General features: G+C 37.8%; 1 protein-coding gene across 1 annotated transcript in view; it reads right to left on the reverse strand.

The window, feature by feature from the left end:
* The window catches only part of LOC101648180 (T-cell receptor gamma chain C region C10.5), a 58,664-nt gene that overhangs the window by 8,817 nt on the left and 30,872 nt on the right, over window positions 1-18,975 (reverse strand). The window contains exon 3 of the mRNA XM_045286409.1: window positions 7,423-7,473. Within this exon, the coding sequence (XP_045142344.1) occupies window positions 7,423-7,473 (51 nt within the window). The remainder of the gene's footprint in view (window positions 1-7,422; window positions 7,474-18,975) is intronic.

Consider the following 18,975-nt stretch of genomic DNA (forward strand, 5'->3'; position numbering starts at 1 on the left):
TAATCACTCTAGCTCATTGAGCGTCTTCCTCTTTTTGCTGGCTCTTTAATTGACCAAGCACGATATCCTTCTAGGGTCTGGTCCCTGTCCAGAAGTGCACGAGACAAAATCTCGACATCCTCACTTCTAAGGAGCATTCTTCTTGTACTTCTTCCTAAATAGATTTGTTCACGCTTTTGGAAGCCCATGGTATATTATGTAACATTCTTTGCCTACACTATTATTCAAAGGTAACAATTCTTTGGCCTACCCTATTTATTGTTCAACTTTTGTACGCTTATGGGGCAATTGGAAATTTCTGTGATTGAACCCGTTTTGGGTCAGGTAGAATTTATTTTTCAAAGTGACCTCTTTACATTTTAACAGATTCAAATGATCTTTTGAAATAGATTTACTCAATGCAATTCATTGTTTTATTTATTGATTGCTGCTTGGTTTTTTGATAGCGCTATCTTAAAACTGCATCTCCAAGTTACTTATGATGTCCTAAATTTAGAAACCAAAGAATAATATTTCCAATATTTCTATTAAGGATTTTATTGAATATTCTCAGAAATGGTTTTATATAAAATATTTTTCCCTAGAAGCTATTCACAAAGGGTTTGGAATGTTAAGTCTGATAAGTAATACACCAATAATGTATTTTGGGTAATTGTTTCAAGATGAATTTAGTTCAACAGTGAGATAGTCTCTACAAATCAGTCTATCCATATTTTGACTCAGTATTTCTCCCAGAATATGTATCTATCACATTAGCTATTGAACTATTCTATAGTCACATTGTTTTATTTCAAACTGCTGAGTACATGTACCGGTATATAATATGGAAAGTTATAGCTCTACAGTGCCCTGTCAGCAAAATGTCAAAATGTACAACAAAATATGATATGCTTACAAAAACCTGTAATTTGAAATAATGAGGAATATTAGTTGCTAGAAATGTGTTATTAATGTAGTGATTGAAGTTATGAATCAGAAACATTTCTAATTTGTTTTCCAACTGAAATGCAAATAATTAACTAATATTACCATTGAGTCAGCTGTGTATTTATTTAATAAACACATAATAGTAATAATAAAATGTTGACAGTTTTTAAGGGTAACATTTTTTTCTGACTAAAAAAGGAAAATGAATCTTGAGTATTTTTTACCTGAATAACAAAGCTCCTGATTTTAATATTAAAATGATAAGCACGTAATATTGATTTTAATGAAAAAATATCACTATAAATAGAATTGGGGTAAATGTATTTATTTTAATTACATATATCTTAATTAGTGTAAATATTTATTAGTTGTAATAGAAAGACAGTATATATTTCTACCAACTTTCTTTTCATTTATTAAAAACCGCTATATGAAATGATTAATATTTAATGACACTTCTTACATAGTTATTTACATAATTTGTAAATTTGCATAATTTACAAATATTAAGGAATCCAATTCTCGTCTCAAGACTCTATATTCTTAAAATTGAAAATCAAATAATGAACTTGTGTTTTCAGTAACACACTTTTCATTTACTCTTTCCCTTCTCTTCAATTCTGTTTCATTCCATTAATGGAAAAATTCTTAAATTTCTGTAACTTCCTCAGTCTAATAATTGTTTGTACATGTTTATATATGGTTGGTGCACTAATCTGGAAGTACTATATTACATTTTAACTTTGAAAACATTTTAAAAATATGCATATAAACAGTGTTTTTCATGACTAACACCTTTTTCATGAGCCATAGAATAATAGTCAGGTTAAAAACAACAAAACTATCTATTCCATTTATAAATACTTATTTTTCAAATCTACACATTGTCCAAGTGTTTCCTATTTATTTATGCTTATTTATCTAAGTTGCCTTTCCCCCCTTAACCTTTTCCTTTTGTCAGATAAGTACTTACTGTTATTTCATACTTACATATGCATTTCAGGCATATGGCAAGTTCCTAATTAAATCACAGCGGTTGAATACTCTGACCTTTGTTTGTATTAATTAAAAAACATGTTATGATGAATATGAGCATAAAGCTCAAATTCATCAGCTATTCATTTTAAAGCCAATAAATAGTGGTGTTATAGACAACACTAATAAAGACAAAGATTAAAATGTAAAGCAGGTAGGAGAACAACAACAGAAGTGAATGCATTTTAACCTTAGCTCTCCTTTCCAGTGGGGAAATGTCTGTTAAGCCAAATATCCCCTCATTTATGTTTCCCCTAGGAGGCTACAGCAAAACACCTTTACAGTTGAGTATTTAAAAGTACAACGAATCTCTATGGAACTGTTATAAAGAATTCTCCACAGTGGAGACAATTCTCCCCTTACAATTGAATTAGGACAACCTTGATGTGGCATTGAGTGAAAGTTGGCAAACACTTCACTCACACTATCTCATTCAGTGGTCAGACATCCATGCAGGATACAGACCGCTGTTCCATCTTGTGGGTTAGGAATCTGGTTCGTACATCTCTGTGCACATTCACCAAAACAGTAACTAGTGAATTTAGGACTCTAATCAGTCTGACACCGAACCCAGGCTCTTTTCAAATACCATTTGACTCTCAGAAAAGGGAAACTTTCGAATTAGCCTGTACTAATCAACATTGTCACAGGATTAAATTCTGTATAATTTCATACATTATACCTCGGAGCATTTCCTAAAAGAAGCCATAGGTATATCAAACCAAGTCTTGTCACAATATTTATATAGCACTATTGATCTGTCCTTTATAATAGAATGTGTTTACAAATCCTCCTAAAATTTCTACATCTACACCTCATCACATCTCTCCATTATTTTTCTGAACATTCTTACTATTATTTCAAGTAAATGCTTTCTTTCCTCCCCTCTATTGCCTTGAAAAATTGCAGCCTTTTAATACCTACCCGTGATGACAAGTTTGGTTCCACCACCAAAGAGCTTCACACCATAATCTCACAATGATGCAAACCATATCATAAACTTTAGATTGCTTAACTTCTTTTGGTTCTTTAATTTCCAGTGACAATATGATTGCCTGAGTTCAAAAGACTACTACTCCTGTCCTGGTTCATTGTCCTTATCAATTCTAAGACTAAACAAATCAAATTATTTAAAGTTTTTGTGTTTTTATTGATTTGACAACAATAATACTAGTGTAAATCAATTACACACATTACCAGCCTAATGCCAATGCAAGACTACAAGGAAACAAGATATAGAAGAAAACATTTACCATCCTATAGATGCAGATTATCATTATTATTATTATTACTATCATAGCTGCTAGCAATTTGTCTATATATCTGAGTTCACAAAGAATTCCAATAGATAGTCCTTTAAATTTTGGAGAAGGAATGGATAATTTTATCACCACCAAGTGCCAGCCATTGTGGTTAGTAATTTCCATATTTGATTTCATTAAATTTTCACAACATCCATTTGAGATAGATGATTATCTTCATTTTACAGATCAAATAGAGCTCAGACGTTCAAAACTTTCTCATTTATTGAATCATGCTAAAGTCATTTGGAGAAAGTGTTCATGGAGCAGAAGGAAGTTAACAAAAAGATGTACTATGCATTTGATATGGTCCCAATTTTATAAAATAAAAATGAAGTATGCATAGATAAAATAATCAGAGGGAAATATATCAAAGTGTTATCAGAGATAAAGGCTGATTATTTTTCTTTCTTTTTTGTATTTCTCATTTTAAAAAAATAAGCTAGATTTTTGTTTATACTTTTAATAGACCAATAACTAATGGATCAAAATTCCCTTGTCAAAGAATAGCTGGACTGGAAGTGATAAACCCAGAAGTCATAAACCAGAGTCAAAGCGCACACTCTCCCCTGCCACATGCACTCCATAAACACTTCTTAAGGGCATTATACCCGAGCCATCATTACTAAATTTAATTGCTACAATTCATAGTCAATATTGCCAACTAGAAAAAAAAGAGAAATGGAAGGTTGCTTTTCAATTCATGAATTATTTTTTCTCATATAATCTCAACTTCTTTGGAAACCAAAATATACAATCCATTCCTATTTCTGAATATTTTATCAATTTTATGAAAATTATTGAAAGCCTTTCATTTCACTGGATCTCATAGGCTAGAAGCATTATTATAAGACATTTTACTCATCCAGGTCAGATTAATCCTTAAGGTTAATGAGGACTAAGAAAACTTAGTGGACTGAATTTAGAAAGAAATAAACAACTACAGCTTATACTATTCTTGAGTATAGCCACCAAGTCACATTTTGTCATTTAAAATATAACCAAGTTATATTTTATATTAATTGTCCTATAAATGCATCACCAAATAGTTAGTTTTCCTTTGACCAAATGGTAAGCTTGACAGGTTTTCTTTTCATTTTGATTAATGGTTATGTACTATTTATCAGTAGCTATTGGAATCAAAGAAATAAAACATGTAAACATATGTACAAACCTGTTAACTCAGAAATACCACAGGGATATAAGTCTCCACCCTATTGGAATATGTTGTGTTAGTATTCTCCGGCCTAGGTCACTAGACTGCCGCTCTAGGCACTTGACCAGCCACAGCCCTGACATGATCCATGACCAAATTGGAACCAAGTGGAAGAATTCTAGTCAGTTCAGGGCTGTTACTCTGTAGTGCTTGTACTGCTTGTCTCCTTGGTCACATTACAATACACAATGGAAGTACATTTCAATGGACAATGCAATACTTAAAGAAAGTCCAATGAGTGTAAAACTCTTCTTAAAATGATTGAACTATTGACTTGTACAGTTTGTGAATTATGTGACAATAAAGCTGTTTTTTAAAAAAGAATGTTTACCTGTAACAATGAGCTTTGTTCCAGAGCCAAACACTTTGAGAAGACTGCCATCCACAAACCCACTACCTGAAAACCCTTTATAGAAATCTCCCTTTAGACATCAGTGTAAGACATGAAAAAAAATAATAATTTATTAATTATCAAGGGTTAATGAGGGAGAGAGGGTGGTGAAGGGAGGGAAAAACATGAGGATACCAAGGGCTCAAGCAGAAAGAAAATGTTTTGAGAATGATGATGACAACATATGTACAAATGCGCTTGACACAATGGATGGATGTATGGATTGTGATGAGAGCTGTATGAGCCCCCAATAACATGATTCAATGAAAAAAGAAGAGAAATCTCCCTTTGTGATTGTTTTAAAAGAGCTTTTAAATGTATTTCAATATTTCTTAAGTTTATAATATATAAATTGATGTGAAATATGATTATATAAATAAATAGCATGAAACAAAGATCAATCAAAGTCGCAGCACATTTGCAGGTAATCAAGCATGTGAGTTCCATGTAATGAAGGAGGCTGCCCACCGGCTTGTGATGCTCACGTGACGGCTGTTCTCCTTTTGCATCTCCTGCATCGGAGAGTCTTATTTTACCTTTTTGTTTTTTCTTCAATCATTTTGACGGCATCCCCTAAGCTGACTTCAGTAAAGATTTTTCATTTAAAAAGCCACTTCTTTTCCAGGAGTGTAATGCATCACAGTTAATTAAGACTTGCTTCGTTTTCTATGAGAAATCATGGGACTCATACTGTTGATTAGTTAATAAATGCCCATTCTCTATGAGTTACAGGAATTTTGTGATTAGTATGTTTAGAAGGTGAACATCTGAAGGGATTCTAAAATAACTTCCCCAGAGGAGGTATTACAGAGTATGAATTCTCAATGTATTGTTCTTTGTTGAAAGCCTGCTCTTTTTCTTTGAAAACACTATTACAGCATGTAGCAAGGAATTAAAATCCTGTGCTTCTTATAATAGAGTCTTGTTTTGCTGCTATTTCTTCTGCTGCCTAATCATGGACTCAGAGGCAGCTCTGCGTGACAGAGTTTAGTTACGTGATGCAGTACAGCCCTATGCTCCAGCCAGCGGCAACATGTCTAGCACATTTGATGTCCATACAGAGAGAAAACCAAGTGGAATGGTATCAGTGTGATTTGTCATTATGTAGTAATACTCTACGAACTATATTTTAAGCAGTTAATGAATGCATATTCAATATGACTGATGATCTTTGTTTGAGGGCAGTCATTTTAGTGCTTTGATTAGAAGTAGAAGCACTGCTTTCATGTATTTGTAGGAACACCAATTTTGAGCTGTTACTAATTAAATAGTCAAAGAATCTATTTAAAAGCTCATAGTTCAAAAGCGTAATATGTTAAAAAGTAATATATAAAAGCTAAAAGACTTAATATTTGCAATATCACCTAATGACTAAGGCTGTGGGTTTCAGAGTAAACAAATCTCTATTGGAGTACAAACTTTATCCCAGTCACTTGTGCAATCCCATGTAAGTGACAAGTAACTTCATGAAGCTTCAGTTTCCTTAGCTGAACAATGAGAATTAGAGCATCTATTGCAAAGGGTTGTTGAGGAAAGAGATAAGGGACAGAAAGTTTTAGAATGGTGTCTGGTCCTCCACCAGATAGCTAATATTATGGGTTTTGATGGGATAGTATTTTGCCATTTCCATCAACATTTTTGCACCCAGCACAATACAGGTTTCCTTTAAGCAATAAGCTACTATCCAGACTATGAAAGGGAAAGAGCTCATGAACCCAAGACCTCCTATGATTCTATGAGCTACAGACAAAAGAATACCCATTCACTTTGTTGGTAGGATTTTGAGGACTGTAACTCTGTCTTCTTCATCTTTTCATTTACAGTATCAAGCATACACACTGTCTTCAATAGCTGTCTACTGAAAGAATGAATAAACAAGCCAGCCTGTAAAACTGTGGGCTCAGAGCTGAAATGATGCATTGAGTTAAATGGCACTTTCCCAGGCCATGTAACAAAAGAGCCAGGAGCACAATTCTGACTGATCTCAGTCCATGGTCCAATAGTTGTAATAACTTGAATATATTGATGCTTTATAGTCACTTGAGAATTCACTTTTTATGAATTACTGTTACCAACAGGATCAAAATCAACCTTCCAGGTTTTAAAGATTATCAGAAGGAAAGGGTCCCATATTTTATTCCAAAATATAGAGGGAGAGTAATTAAAAGAATACCATTTTTATGCCTTTCACTTAAAAGTTCTCCAACAAAGATAATATTTTAAAACAGTAACTTACACCTATGGCTTACAGATAGAATCCTCAAACATTTTAATTTCCAGTTCAAATATTCTTTTTCTGTGTATTTTAAAAGTAAAGTTCCATTCTTTCTAGACAGAGAGAAGGGCAAAAGCAATTTACAGATCAGATGTGTTGCCTTCCATATCCAATAACTAGTAGCTCCAAAATCATTGTTCATATGTTGGGCCAAGAATGTGCCAGTCACAACACACTTGATCCTAACTTCTTGTTGTTGTGTTGTTTTTCTAGAAAGCATCTGTCAGTTTTCAAAACCAGAAGCAAAAACAGGAAAGAAAGGAAAAATCTGACTTACCTGAGGAAGTTACTATGAGCTTAGTCCCTTCTGCAAATATCTTGACCCATCCTTGGTTATCACACTAGTTACAGCTTCAACAAAAATCCTAGCTGCCTTTTAAGACATGTGGTATGGCCAGCAGTTAAAAAGTTTTGTTTTGGTAATTTGATCTCCTGGGTTCTTTTAACACCATTTTAATATAGCTTTTGCAGTGTCTGATTTTTCATATACTTTTCTCAAGTAAATGGTCGCAACTGTGTTTTCTACCGAGGCAGTGGTCATTGAAAAACACCCAGCAGAAAGTGGAAAAGGGAAGTTTGTTTAAGAAGAGAGCAGGGCCAATAGGCCAAACAACTTTTGTAAGTTAGAGAGCTTACAAAAGTAGTTTTGGAAAATTAGGGCTTAAAAAAAAAATTTCCAGGTGCACAATTATGTTGGAAATGGCTCAGAGATAACATCAAAGGAAGGCCCTTCTGTTCTCACAGATGCCATGTGGCTCAGCTGACAATTTAGGGATGGGCTTCTGTGGGGAGGAAGTTTTCAGTAACCGCAAATGCAAATACACCTCTACAAACATACTTGAGAAAAGGGAACAAAGCTCTCCACTTTCAATTAACCACATTTACCTTTTGCCAGTATTTGCTACCATTAAAGTGCCAAATGATGGAATAAGTTCTGAGATGACCACTGTTTCAGGAACAACAGAAGGAATTTGTTGCATGCTACCTTCTATAAAAGAATGAATTCCTTGATCCAGCTAGAAACATTATGGGGGAAACCCACTTCTCAAATATGTTGAAAGAAGAAGCCTCTTCAAGGCTGTTCTGTAGTGCTGTTCTATTGATGTTAAGTACCATCAAGTCGGCTCCTACCCATAGCGACCCTGTGCACAAAACACGGCACCATCCTGCATCATCCTCACCATCGTTCCTATGCCAGAATCCATTGAGACAGCCACCGTGTTAACCCATCTTGTCAGGGGCCTTCCTCTTTTTTGCCACCTCTCCGCTTTACCAAACAAGATGTCCTTCTCCAGGGACTGGTTTCTCCTGACAATATGTCCAGAATATATAAGATGAAGTCTTGCTGTCCTTGCCTCTAAAGAGCTCTCTGGCCTTACTTCTTCCAAGACAGAGCAGTTTGTATTTTTAGCAGTCTCTGGTACTTTTAATATAATTCAAATACATCTGTTCTTCTAAAGTCTTCCTTATCCAATGCCCAACTTTCACATGCATATGATGCAATGGAGAATACCATGGCTTTGGTCAAGAACACCTAAGTTCTCTAAGAATCATCCTTGCTGTCAATACTCTAAAGAGTTCTTGTGCAGCAGATTTACTTAATGCAATGTGTCTTTTGATCTCTTGACGGCTACTTCCCTGAGTATTGATTGTGGATCCAAGTAAGACAAAATGTTTGACAGCTTCATGATTTTCTCCATTTGCCATGATGTTACCGATGGGTTCAGCTGTGAGGATTCGGGTCTTCCTGCATTGGGTTGTCATCTATACCAAAGGCTATAATCCTTGATTTTCATCAGCAAGTGCTTCAATAGTTCCTCACTTTCAGCAAGCAAAATGTTGTTATCTGCATCCTGTAGGTTGTTAATAAACCTCTTCCACTTATTTGTGGGAAGTTCTAATTGCAGGTATCCATTGACATTCCCCTGGGTCCATATAAAACATCTAGAGAGGCCGAGAAGACAGGCCTCAATGATGCCCAGAGCCACCCAGATTCATCTCGTTCATGTTACAAACTTATACAAAACTTGGGATTGATGAAACTACAGGGACAGCAAGTACAATAAGGGGTTCAGAGGGTACAGTGGGGTACAGTGATAGGGGTGGGGGGTAAAAGGGAGATGATATCAAGGAGTCCAGGTAGAAAAAGAGTGTTTGGAAACTGGCTGTGGTAGCAATTGTACAATTCTACTTGGTGTGACTGAACCATGGAGTGATATGATATATGTATATATAAAACCCCAACTAATATAATTTTAAAAAGATAATGAGCAGACACTTTCTCTGTCACTACTGATGAAGGACTGAATACAATCATTCTGCGTCACATTTTGGTCACAGTGACTCACAGCTTCCAGTACAACTGGGGAGGATAAGCGGACCAGATGAAAAGTCTGTGTGAAGGGGATATGTAAAACACACATACACATTTTAACTAAGCTGCATTTTAAAAATTCTTACTGACCTGTTAAATATGTTGCATCAGTTATAGAAATGAATGATACCTACTCAATCTCTTACTGGCACTTTGTCTTATACTTTCCCTTATTTCAAGACCATAAGGATAATTACCAGGAGCATCAGGAGTTGTTTATATTTCAAAAGTCTATGAAATACCTAAGGAATAAAATTTAAGGATTGAGTAATATATTTTAAAGTACTTTATTAAATATACAGAAATATAAAAGCCATATAAAGGAAATAACATGATTGTACACGATAATAAAATAAAATCTGAATAAATGGGGAGACATACAATATTCATGGAAGAAAAAAAAATCAATACCATAAAGATGCCAAGCTTGCCTAAATTCATATACATATTGATGGCAATTCCTATCAGAATTCCAATTAGAATTATAACATTTCTTCTTTTTTTTTGGTGTATAATGTAAGGATTGGGGTAAGCTAACTAAATTGATTTTCAATACTATAAAGAAGATATTTGGAAAATAATATTTGAGAAATAACAGTGAAGAGAAATTTGGCATTGTAGAATTTAACACTCACTAAATCTACTTACATAATGTATAGAAGAATATATAAGAATAATGAAATAAATAGAATCTGTGATATGGCATTTTAAAATTTGGAGAACAATAAATTGTTCAAATATTGTTAGAACTTTTGGTTATCTGTCAAAAAACAGCAATAATCCTCTACCACATACCGTATAAAAATAGGCTCCAAGAAGATGCAAAGATAATTAAAGATTTATAATGATAGGATTTAAAAATAACATTTAGGAGAATAATTAAATGCACTGACTAGAAGAACTTGGAGTTGAAAGCAATTAGGAGATATTTTGACTCAATAGATCAATTTTTATTTTTATAAAAATATAGATAACATCTTCCAATTCAACATTTTACACATGTACAACTTAGTGGCACTAATTACATTTGTCATGTTTTGGACTATTACTAATGCCCTTTGTTAAAATGTTAGGAACATGAAGAATTTTTGTATTTATAGTAGTTGTAAACATAAAAGAATACATCAGCAGGGCGTGGTGAAGACTTTATGACACGATGAGGTGTGTGCTTTAAGAAGACAAATGCATGGGTAGAAAGGAAGGTGGACCAGTCAGAGGAGAAATTGTAATGAATCAGATGTGTTGCAAAGGGAAAGGGAATTCGAAGGTCTATATTCTTGCCTGAACAGTGAATATGGAAAGAAAGGTTGGGACAAATAACATGAACAGGTTGACTAGAGTTCTGAAAGTATTCTCCTGACATAAACCATCTCAGGATGCCGAGGGTGAAAAAAAAGACGTGGAAGAATCAAAAGGACCATGTTCACTCCTGGTGACATGTCCTTGGACACACATACTTCTCAGAGGCACAATTTCCTTATCTCAGGTTTTGATTAAGGTTCAAATGAGATAATATGCCTGGAATAGAGCCTGGGACACATTAGGATCACTGATACAAAAGTCAGGTGCAAAGAAATTACTTTTTTTTCTGAAAGAATGGAAACATCTTTGCTTGTGTATAAAAAAACCCAAACTCATAGGTATTAGGTCAATTCTGAAAGATACTGACCATATCTGACAGAGTAGAATTAACTGCCCCTTTGGGTTTCTGAGACTGCCACTCTTTACAGGAGTAGAAAGCCAACTCTTTCTCTCATGGAGTAGCTGGTGGGTTTGAGCTGCTGACCTTATGATAGCATCCCAGTGCATAACCACTACACTACCAGGCTCCTTCCCTTTTGTATAGTAATTAGTAAATTTACCTCTAACCCACCTCTATATACTACACATGTTTACACAACCCCCTCTCTATCTTCTTAGGTGATCACCTGAGGCCATTTAAATTCTACTTCTCACAAGGAGAGGGAGGAGTGAACCCCCACAGAAATGGTAAGTCAAATAAAGAAAGCTCAAGTTTTAACGGAACTGCTTGAGTTTTGTGTTACTTTTTCAGGTTTGACAATAACTTGCCTAATGAACAACTTCAACCAAATTTAGTAACCCTTCGAAATGCACGGAAATTTAGCTAACGTTTCATTTGAAATTTTGGTTGTCATGATGAAGTGAAATAATACTTCACACATTTTTTCACATTCTAGAAATTCTGATAGTAAATCTGACACATGAAGAAGTTACAGAGGCTTCCAGTGAATAGACAGATTGCAGCCTTTAAGTAAACTGAGTATGCAATCTGAAATCTATCCAGATAAAATCACATTCTAACTTAATACATGAACTGCTAGCTCTCTGTGAAGGCATGGGAATCATGAGGAAAGGACTACCTTTCTGTACCCAACACCAAGAGAAGTGAAAATGGACATCTTTGCCAAGACTTGTAGGCAAATGCTCATCGAGCATTAATTATTAATTATTAACCACCCAAATCTGGAAATTATCCAAATATTCATCAACTGCTGAATGGATTGTAAAAAATCCACCAATGGAATATTGTTCAGAAACGAAAAGCAGTGAACTACTGCTGCATATATCCTACTCCATTACCCACCTCAGAATCACTGCGATAAGATTAGGCAGCAGGCGCGTGTGGTTCCACTCATATGAAATGGGAAGAATAAGCAATTTTAGAGATTGAGTCAGGTTAGTGGTTACCCAAGCCTAAGAAGGGGAACGTGGACTTCCTGCAAATTATTGGAATGTTCTACAAGTAGATTGTGGTGATTATTACAAAGCTGTTTAAACATACCTGAAGTTATGAAAATGTACCCTTACCATGCATGACTTTATGTTATGCATGAGGGACTTCAAGGGTTCTTAGAAAAATGCCACTATTCTCTAATTTCATTTTCACAAAAACTTTCTGAAGCACCTTTGTAAATTGTACTTAAAAAAAAATCAATTAAACGTAGGGAAAGGATATCTACTATTACCCTACTGATTCAGTCTGGGTTGACTAGAGAAACAAATACATAGACAGTCATATATGTGTAAGAGAGAGTTTAATATCAAAGAGTAATTATATATTAAGAAAACATCCCAGCCCAAGTCCTCCTGGATGACAAGATCCGACAAGAGGAAGGATGGTGCTGCTGGGAACAGTCACCTGCTTCTCCCTCTGGGCTTGTGAGTTGCTCCCATGTCATTTCAACATGGATGAGCAATGAAGGAAATTCCCTACTTTATATGTTAGGAGCTCAGAGGAATGCCCCCTTTGTATTTGTAGTTGGAATTGAGCAGTTAAAGTTGAAGCACCCCCAAAGTCAAATTTCAGTACAAGAGATAAGAATGTTCACATGTTTTATAAAGGGTCCACTGAAAATTTTGCTGTGTTAGTCTGGATACTTTAGAGAAACAAATCCACAGGAACTCATGTATAAGAGAGAGTTTTATATAAAGGTTAAATGTGCATCAAGAAGACATCCCAACCCAGTGCTGCCCAGGCCCACAAGTCCAACATTAACCCATTAACCCATATGTCCAACAACAACCCACAAACCCTTCCTCCATCTCACAAAACAGACACAATGATGCCGACTTCAGGAGGAAAGCCAAGTCAGTGAATGCGTAAGCCTCTGAGCACTGGCAGGGGTCTCCACAGGGCAGCTCCAGCACCCAGGGCTGCATTGAGGTAGGTCCATGTGGCTTCTCTCCAGGGCCATCTTGCAGGAAGTCAGCATTGCCAGCTGAAGCAGGCAACTGGCTAAGGCAGCTGCACCCTGGTCCAACCATCAGAAAGCAAGAGACCCGAGAACTAGAAAGGTGAGGCTCACTGAGCCATTTATCCCTCCATCCTTCAAATAACCCCACATGTGTTTATCGGCCAGGTTGGCACAATAAACTAACTACCTCAATCAGCATAGCTCCATGTGGTTCATCCACCCGAATGTCTAGCAGAGAGAGTGTATCTGGCCTCTGGTGAGACATTTGTCTCCTTCACTCCTCTAAATGAGGTCATCAAGCTGCGACCTGATTGACAGGCTAAACTCTACCCCTTCACTCTTAATAGACTCATATTGACACCATATTATGTAACTATCACTATGGGTTAGCAGGGGCGGTTCCCATGGATTTCATAGGTTACAGAAAGGATATATTGTGTTTTAGTCCTCATAAAATGAGAACACATTGCAGAATTTTAAGTTAAAAAGTATATTGATATATTAAAAATATCTTTCATAATCATAACTGAGGATAAGTCAGAAAGTTTTGCTACTAAGGCTCCAGCTCCTACATGTGTAGATGTATTCCAAACAAACCGTGTTTAACCATGTCTCGGTGACCAGTGGATGGCTGCAGACAACGTCTCTCAGTGATACACTGGGCTCAGGCTCACTGGGGTGCCTTCAAAAAAAGGCCACTTAAGTCAGTGGCTTCCGAGGGGCTCTTCTGGGCCAGTGAAATTTGAGGCAGAGAAGTCAGCTCAGGAAGTTATGGCGATTGTTTTGGGGATTCCAAATGTAGCAACATCTTGAAAGGTATTCTCAAAGGATAAAGGGCATCATGGGAGCTGATTAAGAAATTTCCAGTTCGCATTAAAGAGAAGAAGGTCCAATAAAATTATACTGAATGTCCCCTCATCCTCCACCCCATCGCAACAATGTATCTCTCATTCTTCAAGAAGCAAGTGCTGTATGAAAATTTTATTTGTAAATCTTACCACCACCACCCTCCCCACTACAGCCCTGATCATGCCCTTTTGTATTCTTTTTGACCTCAAAATTCAAATAGCATTTCACAGGTACTCAATTTGATGACGTCCCTCTAGGATGCCTCATCTACGTGTGTGTGAATATATGTATTTATATATACGCACACATACACATATACTATTGAAATATAATTGCATGTTTAGATAGAGAATGGACTTTGAAGGAGCAAAAGTGGATTTAAGGAGACCAAGGAGAAAGTCATTAAAGTAGCACAATCTAGAGAATAAGGATTAAGAGGATAGCAGTAGAAATATAAATAAGAAGGGACTTTTGTACTAGGTTTTTTGATAAAAGATTCACATATCATATATTTCCATAGTGAAGTTGCTTTCAAAAGGAGTTGTCTGTACACCACAATCCTTGCTCCCGCATTCATTATTTGCTCTCCAAGTCCCAGTCTTCTCCCCCTGATAAACACGGCATCAGGTACAGTCTCTAAGTATTCATTTCTCCTGGCTTTCATAATTTAGGAAACATAACTGAAACAATAAAACACCAAGACTAAACAAAACAAATAAAAAGTAAAGAGGAAGAAAGAAAAGACTACCAGCAGTAGTAAAATAAGTCACATAGGACAATTCCTGTCATGGAACAAGTGAGAAATATTTAACTTTCGAGGAAATTGAGGTTGGGTCAAGGGGCGGTCAGGAGCATGTGCACTGGTACAGATAAGAGCTCGGAATCCAGGTCAGATAAACCCCTCAGGGACAGAAATGGGAGTAGCGATACCAAGAAGGTAAGGGGTGAGGTGGGGAGAGAAGGGGAGTAAGGGGGAAGCGATAGCAATGATCAATACATAACCACCACCACCCCCCACCCCCCACCCGAAAGGGATGAACAACAGAAACATGGGGGAAGGGAGACAGTGGTCAGTTTAAGATATGAAAACAATAATAATTTATCATTTATCAAGATGTCATGGGTGTGGGGTGGAGGGAAAAAAGAGAAGCTGATACCAAGGGCTCAAAGAGAAAGTAAATTTTCAGAAAATAATGATGGCAACGTATGTACAAATATGCTTGATACAATTGATGTATGGATTGTTATAAGAGCTATAAAAGCCCTCAATAAAATGATCTTAATAAAAAGAGGAGGGTTAGCTGACCAGGTGTCATATTATACCATGGTGCAATCCACCATAATCAAGTTTACAGTAATCACTGTCCGATAGCAAAGCTGTTTGTGTCCCTAACTGTGGCCAGAGGCAATCTGCCAAAGACTTAACCTAACCAGGTACTCTGTCGATGGATTTTAGGCTTCCACTGTCCTCCATAGCCATTTGCAATCGATCATCACCCTGGGGTGTAAAGAGCTTCCATTGATAGCATCAATCATACATCCAGTGCCACAGAGTTTAAGGTACTTTTGAGAAAAGGAACTTATACGGATATAGTACAGCTGTGAACTGCGTTCTGTGGGTGGTTGCTTTGTATGTTTTGAATTCTTAAATGGTTGAGCTCTGCTTACATTGAGCGTGGAGGTGGTGCTAGGGGGAAGTTTTCTGTCACATTCCTTACAGGGGTGGATCCTTGACTATTAGATTAATGCTTGTTATATTGGGGCAAAGAGGGCGAGGGAGTAAATCAATGGTGCTCCTGGGTGTCTTCTCATTGGAGGCCGCTCAGCAAGGGCTCCCAAGCGAAGTCTAACAACCACCACTTCCATTGTCTTGGGGTGGGGGTCATTTGTTTCCTCTCCTATCGGGGAATTTCAGTCCCATGTCCAGAGGCTACTGGTCATTTTGAGGTAAGACATAGTTCGTTCAGTTGAACTTCCCTGTCGAGCCCTTCTGGTGTGGCCCATGGGGGGTGCCATGTTCCCCATAAAGCCAGCATCTACACAGATCATCTTGCTTAGACCATGCGGTAGTTCACTGAGAGGTGGGTAGAAAGTAGTTTAAAAGTGTCTACCCAGGACCATAGAACTGAGTTTTTCTCCCCTTGGGTCCCCTACAATTATGGGTACATATCCCTTCCCGATGTGAGGCTGCTTCTCTCCACTGACCCACCAACAGGAATATAAATGGATGAAGGCATAGTTTAAGTGCATTCAGAGGGGTGTATGTGAGGTAACAGGATATGTCCTTTTAAAAAATGTTGCACGTTAGATTTGTCTTGTCAGTAGTTAGAAAATGGTGTCATTTAATGAGGCAATGATTTGTGGAAGGAAATAATACAGGTTGTAGGAATTTGGGTGAAGGAGTAGGATTGAAATTTGCTATTTTTTATATATTTGCTATTGACCAGGCATTCGACAAGAGAGAATTTTTGCCATAATGTATTGGTATAGATGTTATTGTTGCTACTATTGTTCTTGGTATTTTAAGAGAGGCCTAAAACCCACTGTCACTGAGTTTCTTTCAAGTCATAAAGACCCGACAGGACAGAGAGCAGCTGCTTGCCAGGGTTCCCGAAGCCGTGCATCCTCCCTGGAGCACTCAGCTTCGTCTGTTTTCCTACGGAGCTCTTTGTGGGATTGAACTGCTGAACTTGCAGGTAGACAAATGTGTACCCAACGACGGTTACACGGAAAGAAAGTAGTGTTAGATCTTTCAGGGGAGAGATCTACCTCGGTCCTTGGCTCCTCGCGAGAAAGAATTCATGCCTGGTTTGTGATCCCAGTGACTTTCCCAGTGAGTTTACAGAGCATGGAAGCAGGTTCAGGTCATACAGTAAATGGAACTCAAGCCAGACAGAGTCCGAGGCACCGTTGCGGGACCGCGGCCTGACTGCTCTGGACCACAGCCCAGCTGAGCTACATTGTGCAGCAGCAGCTGGGAAAGAGCCCAGACCAAAACCTTTTCAGGGCCCTGTTGGGAGGCGTGGTCGACAATACTGGTTGACCCCATTGGCTGAATCAAATTCACCTGGCTTAGATGGGCCAATCCAGGTGTAACGCCCACCTAGGTGTACCAGCCCTTCAAGGCCCGAAGCTCGAACTTCTGCGCATGTGCAATGGACGCCCCAGTCCCTATGCTAGCTACCTAACAATATAAACGAAGAGCATAGCCATCCACTTAGAATTAATTCAAATTTTACAGAAAATACAATGAACCTTGGCTCTTCATCCAGGTTTTGTAAGTCCTTTTGCATACATCTGGGAGTGGGATAGAGTTCCTACATATAGTCATTCAGTGGCCAATTCCCACCTCCTCTATGGCCATGTGTTTCAGAACTGTGTCAGGGAAAGCAGTCCAATGTCAGGAGATGTCAGAACACAGTGAAGGTTACGTCATGAAGGCCGGTAAAAGGGGGGCGGGGGGAGAAATAACATTCCCACCATCCTTTATTCTCTTTCCATGTGTTACAGACTTTGTGTGGTGGTCTAATGATAAGAGCTGACTGAGTTATGTAGCCCGTTGATTATGAAGACAAGACTTTGTTGTCATATTCATCTTTTAAAAGAAATGAAATTTTGCCAAGAGTACAAGTAACAATAAGTACAAGAGAGCCAGACAAAAAAAATACTGAACTGGGTCTTTGAAATGCAGAAGTGGTGTCCGCCTGCCTCTGTGGCTAACTTGCTTTGGACTGTCATCATTTGCTAGCTCTGGGGCAGTTTGCTAACTGTGCCCTGAAGTCTTTGCGGGTTCTCACAGTCTCAACGACCTGGGACTCAGAGCATGAAAGGGGCTTTTCTGGCGAGACAAGTATGAAAGAGCTGAGGGTTTGTCCACAGAAGGTTTCTTACAGGTCCTCTCTGGGTTGGTGGCCTTGTGATCTCCCAGCAGGCACGGCAGTGTGTGGCCTCATCTTCCTTGGTGACTTGATTAATTATCAGGTCAATTCTCATTCTCGGTCTCATCTGTTTCCGAGCGAGAATCGGCCGTGCCTTGCTTGTGACTCTTGGATGAGTCGTAAGAAATTGGCTTCAGAGGCTCCCCTTCTCTGTGTTGGCACCAGTGTACAATGGTATTTCCAAGGAGATGCCAGAAAGTTTGCAACTGATGTGCCCCATTCGGTCTGGTTTTCTTGTAAAGGAGAGCTGATCTTGCGTTAGTCTCATGTTGGTGTCTCCACCTGACAAGTAAGGGAGAGAAATCAGAGACAGGTAAAGGTTGCCTCCAGCATCACACACAATGAAGAGACAAGAAAGGAGAAAACTCAACCTACACGTCCAAGACAAAGACAGGAAAAAGTCACAGGGTCGGCATTATCAGCGATGCAGCGAGACCGCGAGCAGGCATTGGGGCTGAGGAAGCAGCCGCAGCTCTTGTTCTGAGGAGGCTGGGACAGAAGATCGCTTCAGAACCAATGAAAGGCCTTCCTAGTAAGATCTGCTGTTATGTTACTGCATCATGTCTAAAGTAACTGTCTGGTTTCTTGTGATCTGATCAAAAGGTCTTATACTGTGTTCACTACTAATTTTCCCTTTAAGACTCTTCCTCTCTCTTTTGTGTGTTGCTTTGGAAAATCTCATACTGGACTTCTTTACTCATTGACATATGATATGCCTTCTTTGCCATATATCATGAACATGTGAGTAGTTATGCCTGGCTATCAAGTGGAGCCCTGGTGACATAGTGAGCTACCCATTGGGCTGCTAACTGCAAGGTCACTGCCTCAAACAACTGGGCCTAAAAATTCCATATGACCTAGCAATTCCTTTACTCAGTACATACCCTAAGGAACTAAGAGCCAATGTGTGAACAGATCATTCACGTTCATGTTCCTTACAATACTATCCATAA

The sequence above is a fragment of the Echinops telfairi genome, unplaced genomic scaffold (genome assembly GCF_000313985.2).
Source record: "Echinops telfairi isolate 266 unplaced genomic scaffold, ASM31398v2 ScPeMD7_7;HRSCAF=31, whole genome shotgun sequence".
Classification (NCBI taxonomy): domain Eukaryota; kingdom Metazoa; phylum Chordata; class Mammalia; order Afrosoricida; family Tenrecidae; genus Echinops; species Echinops telfairi.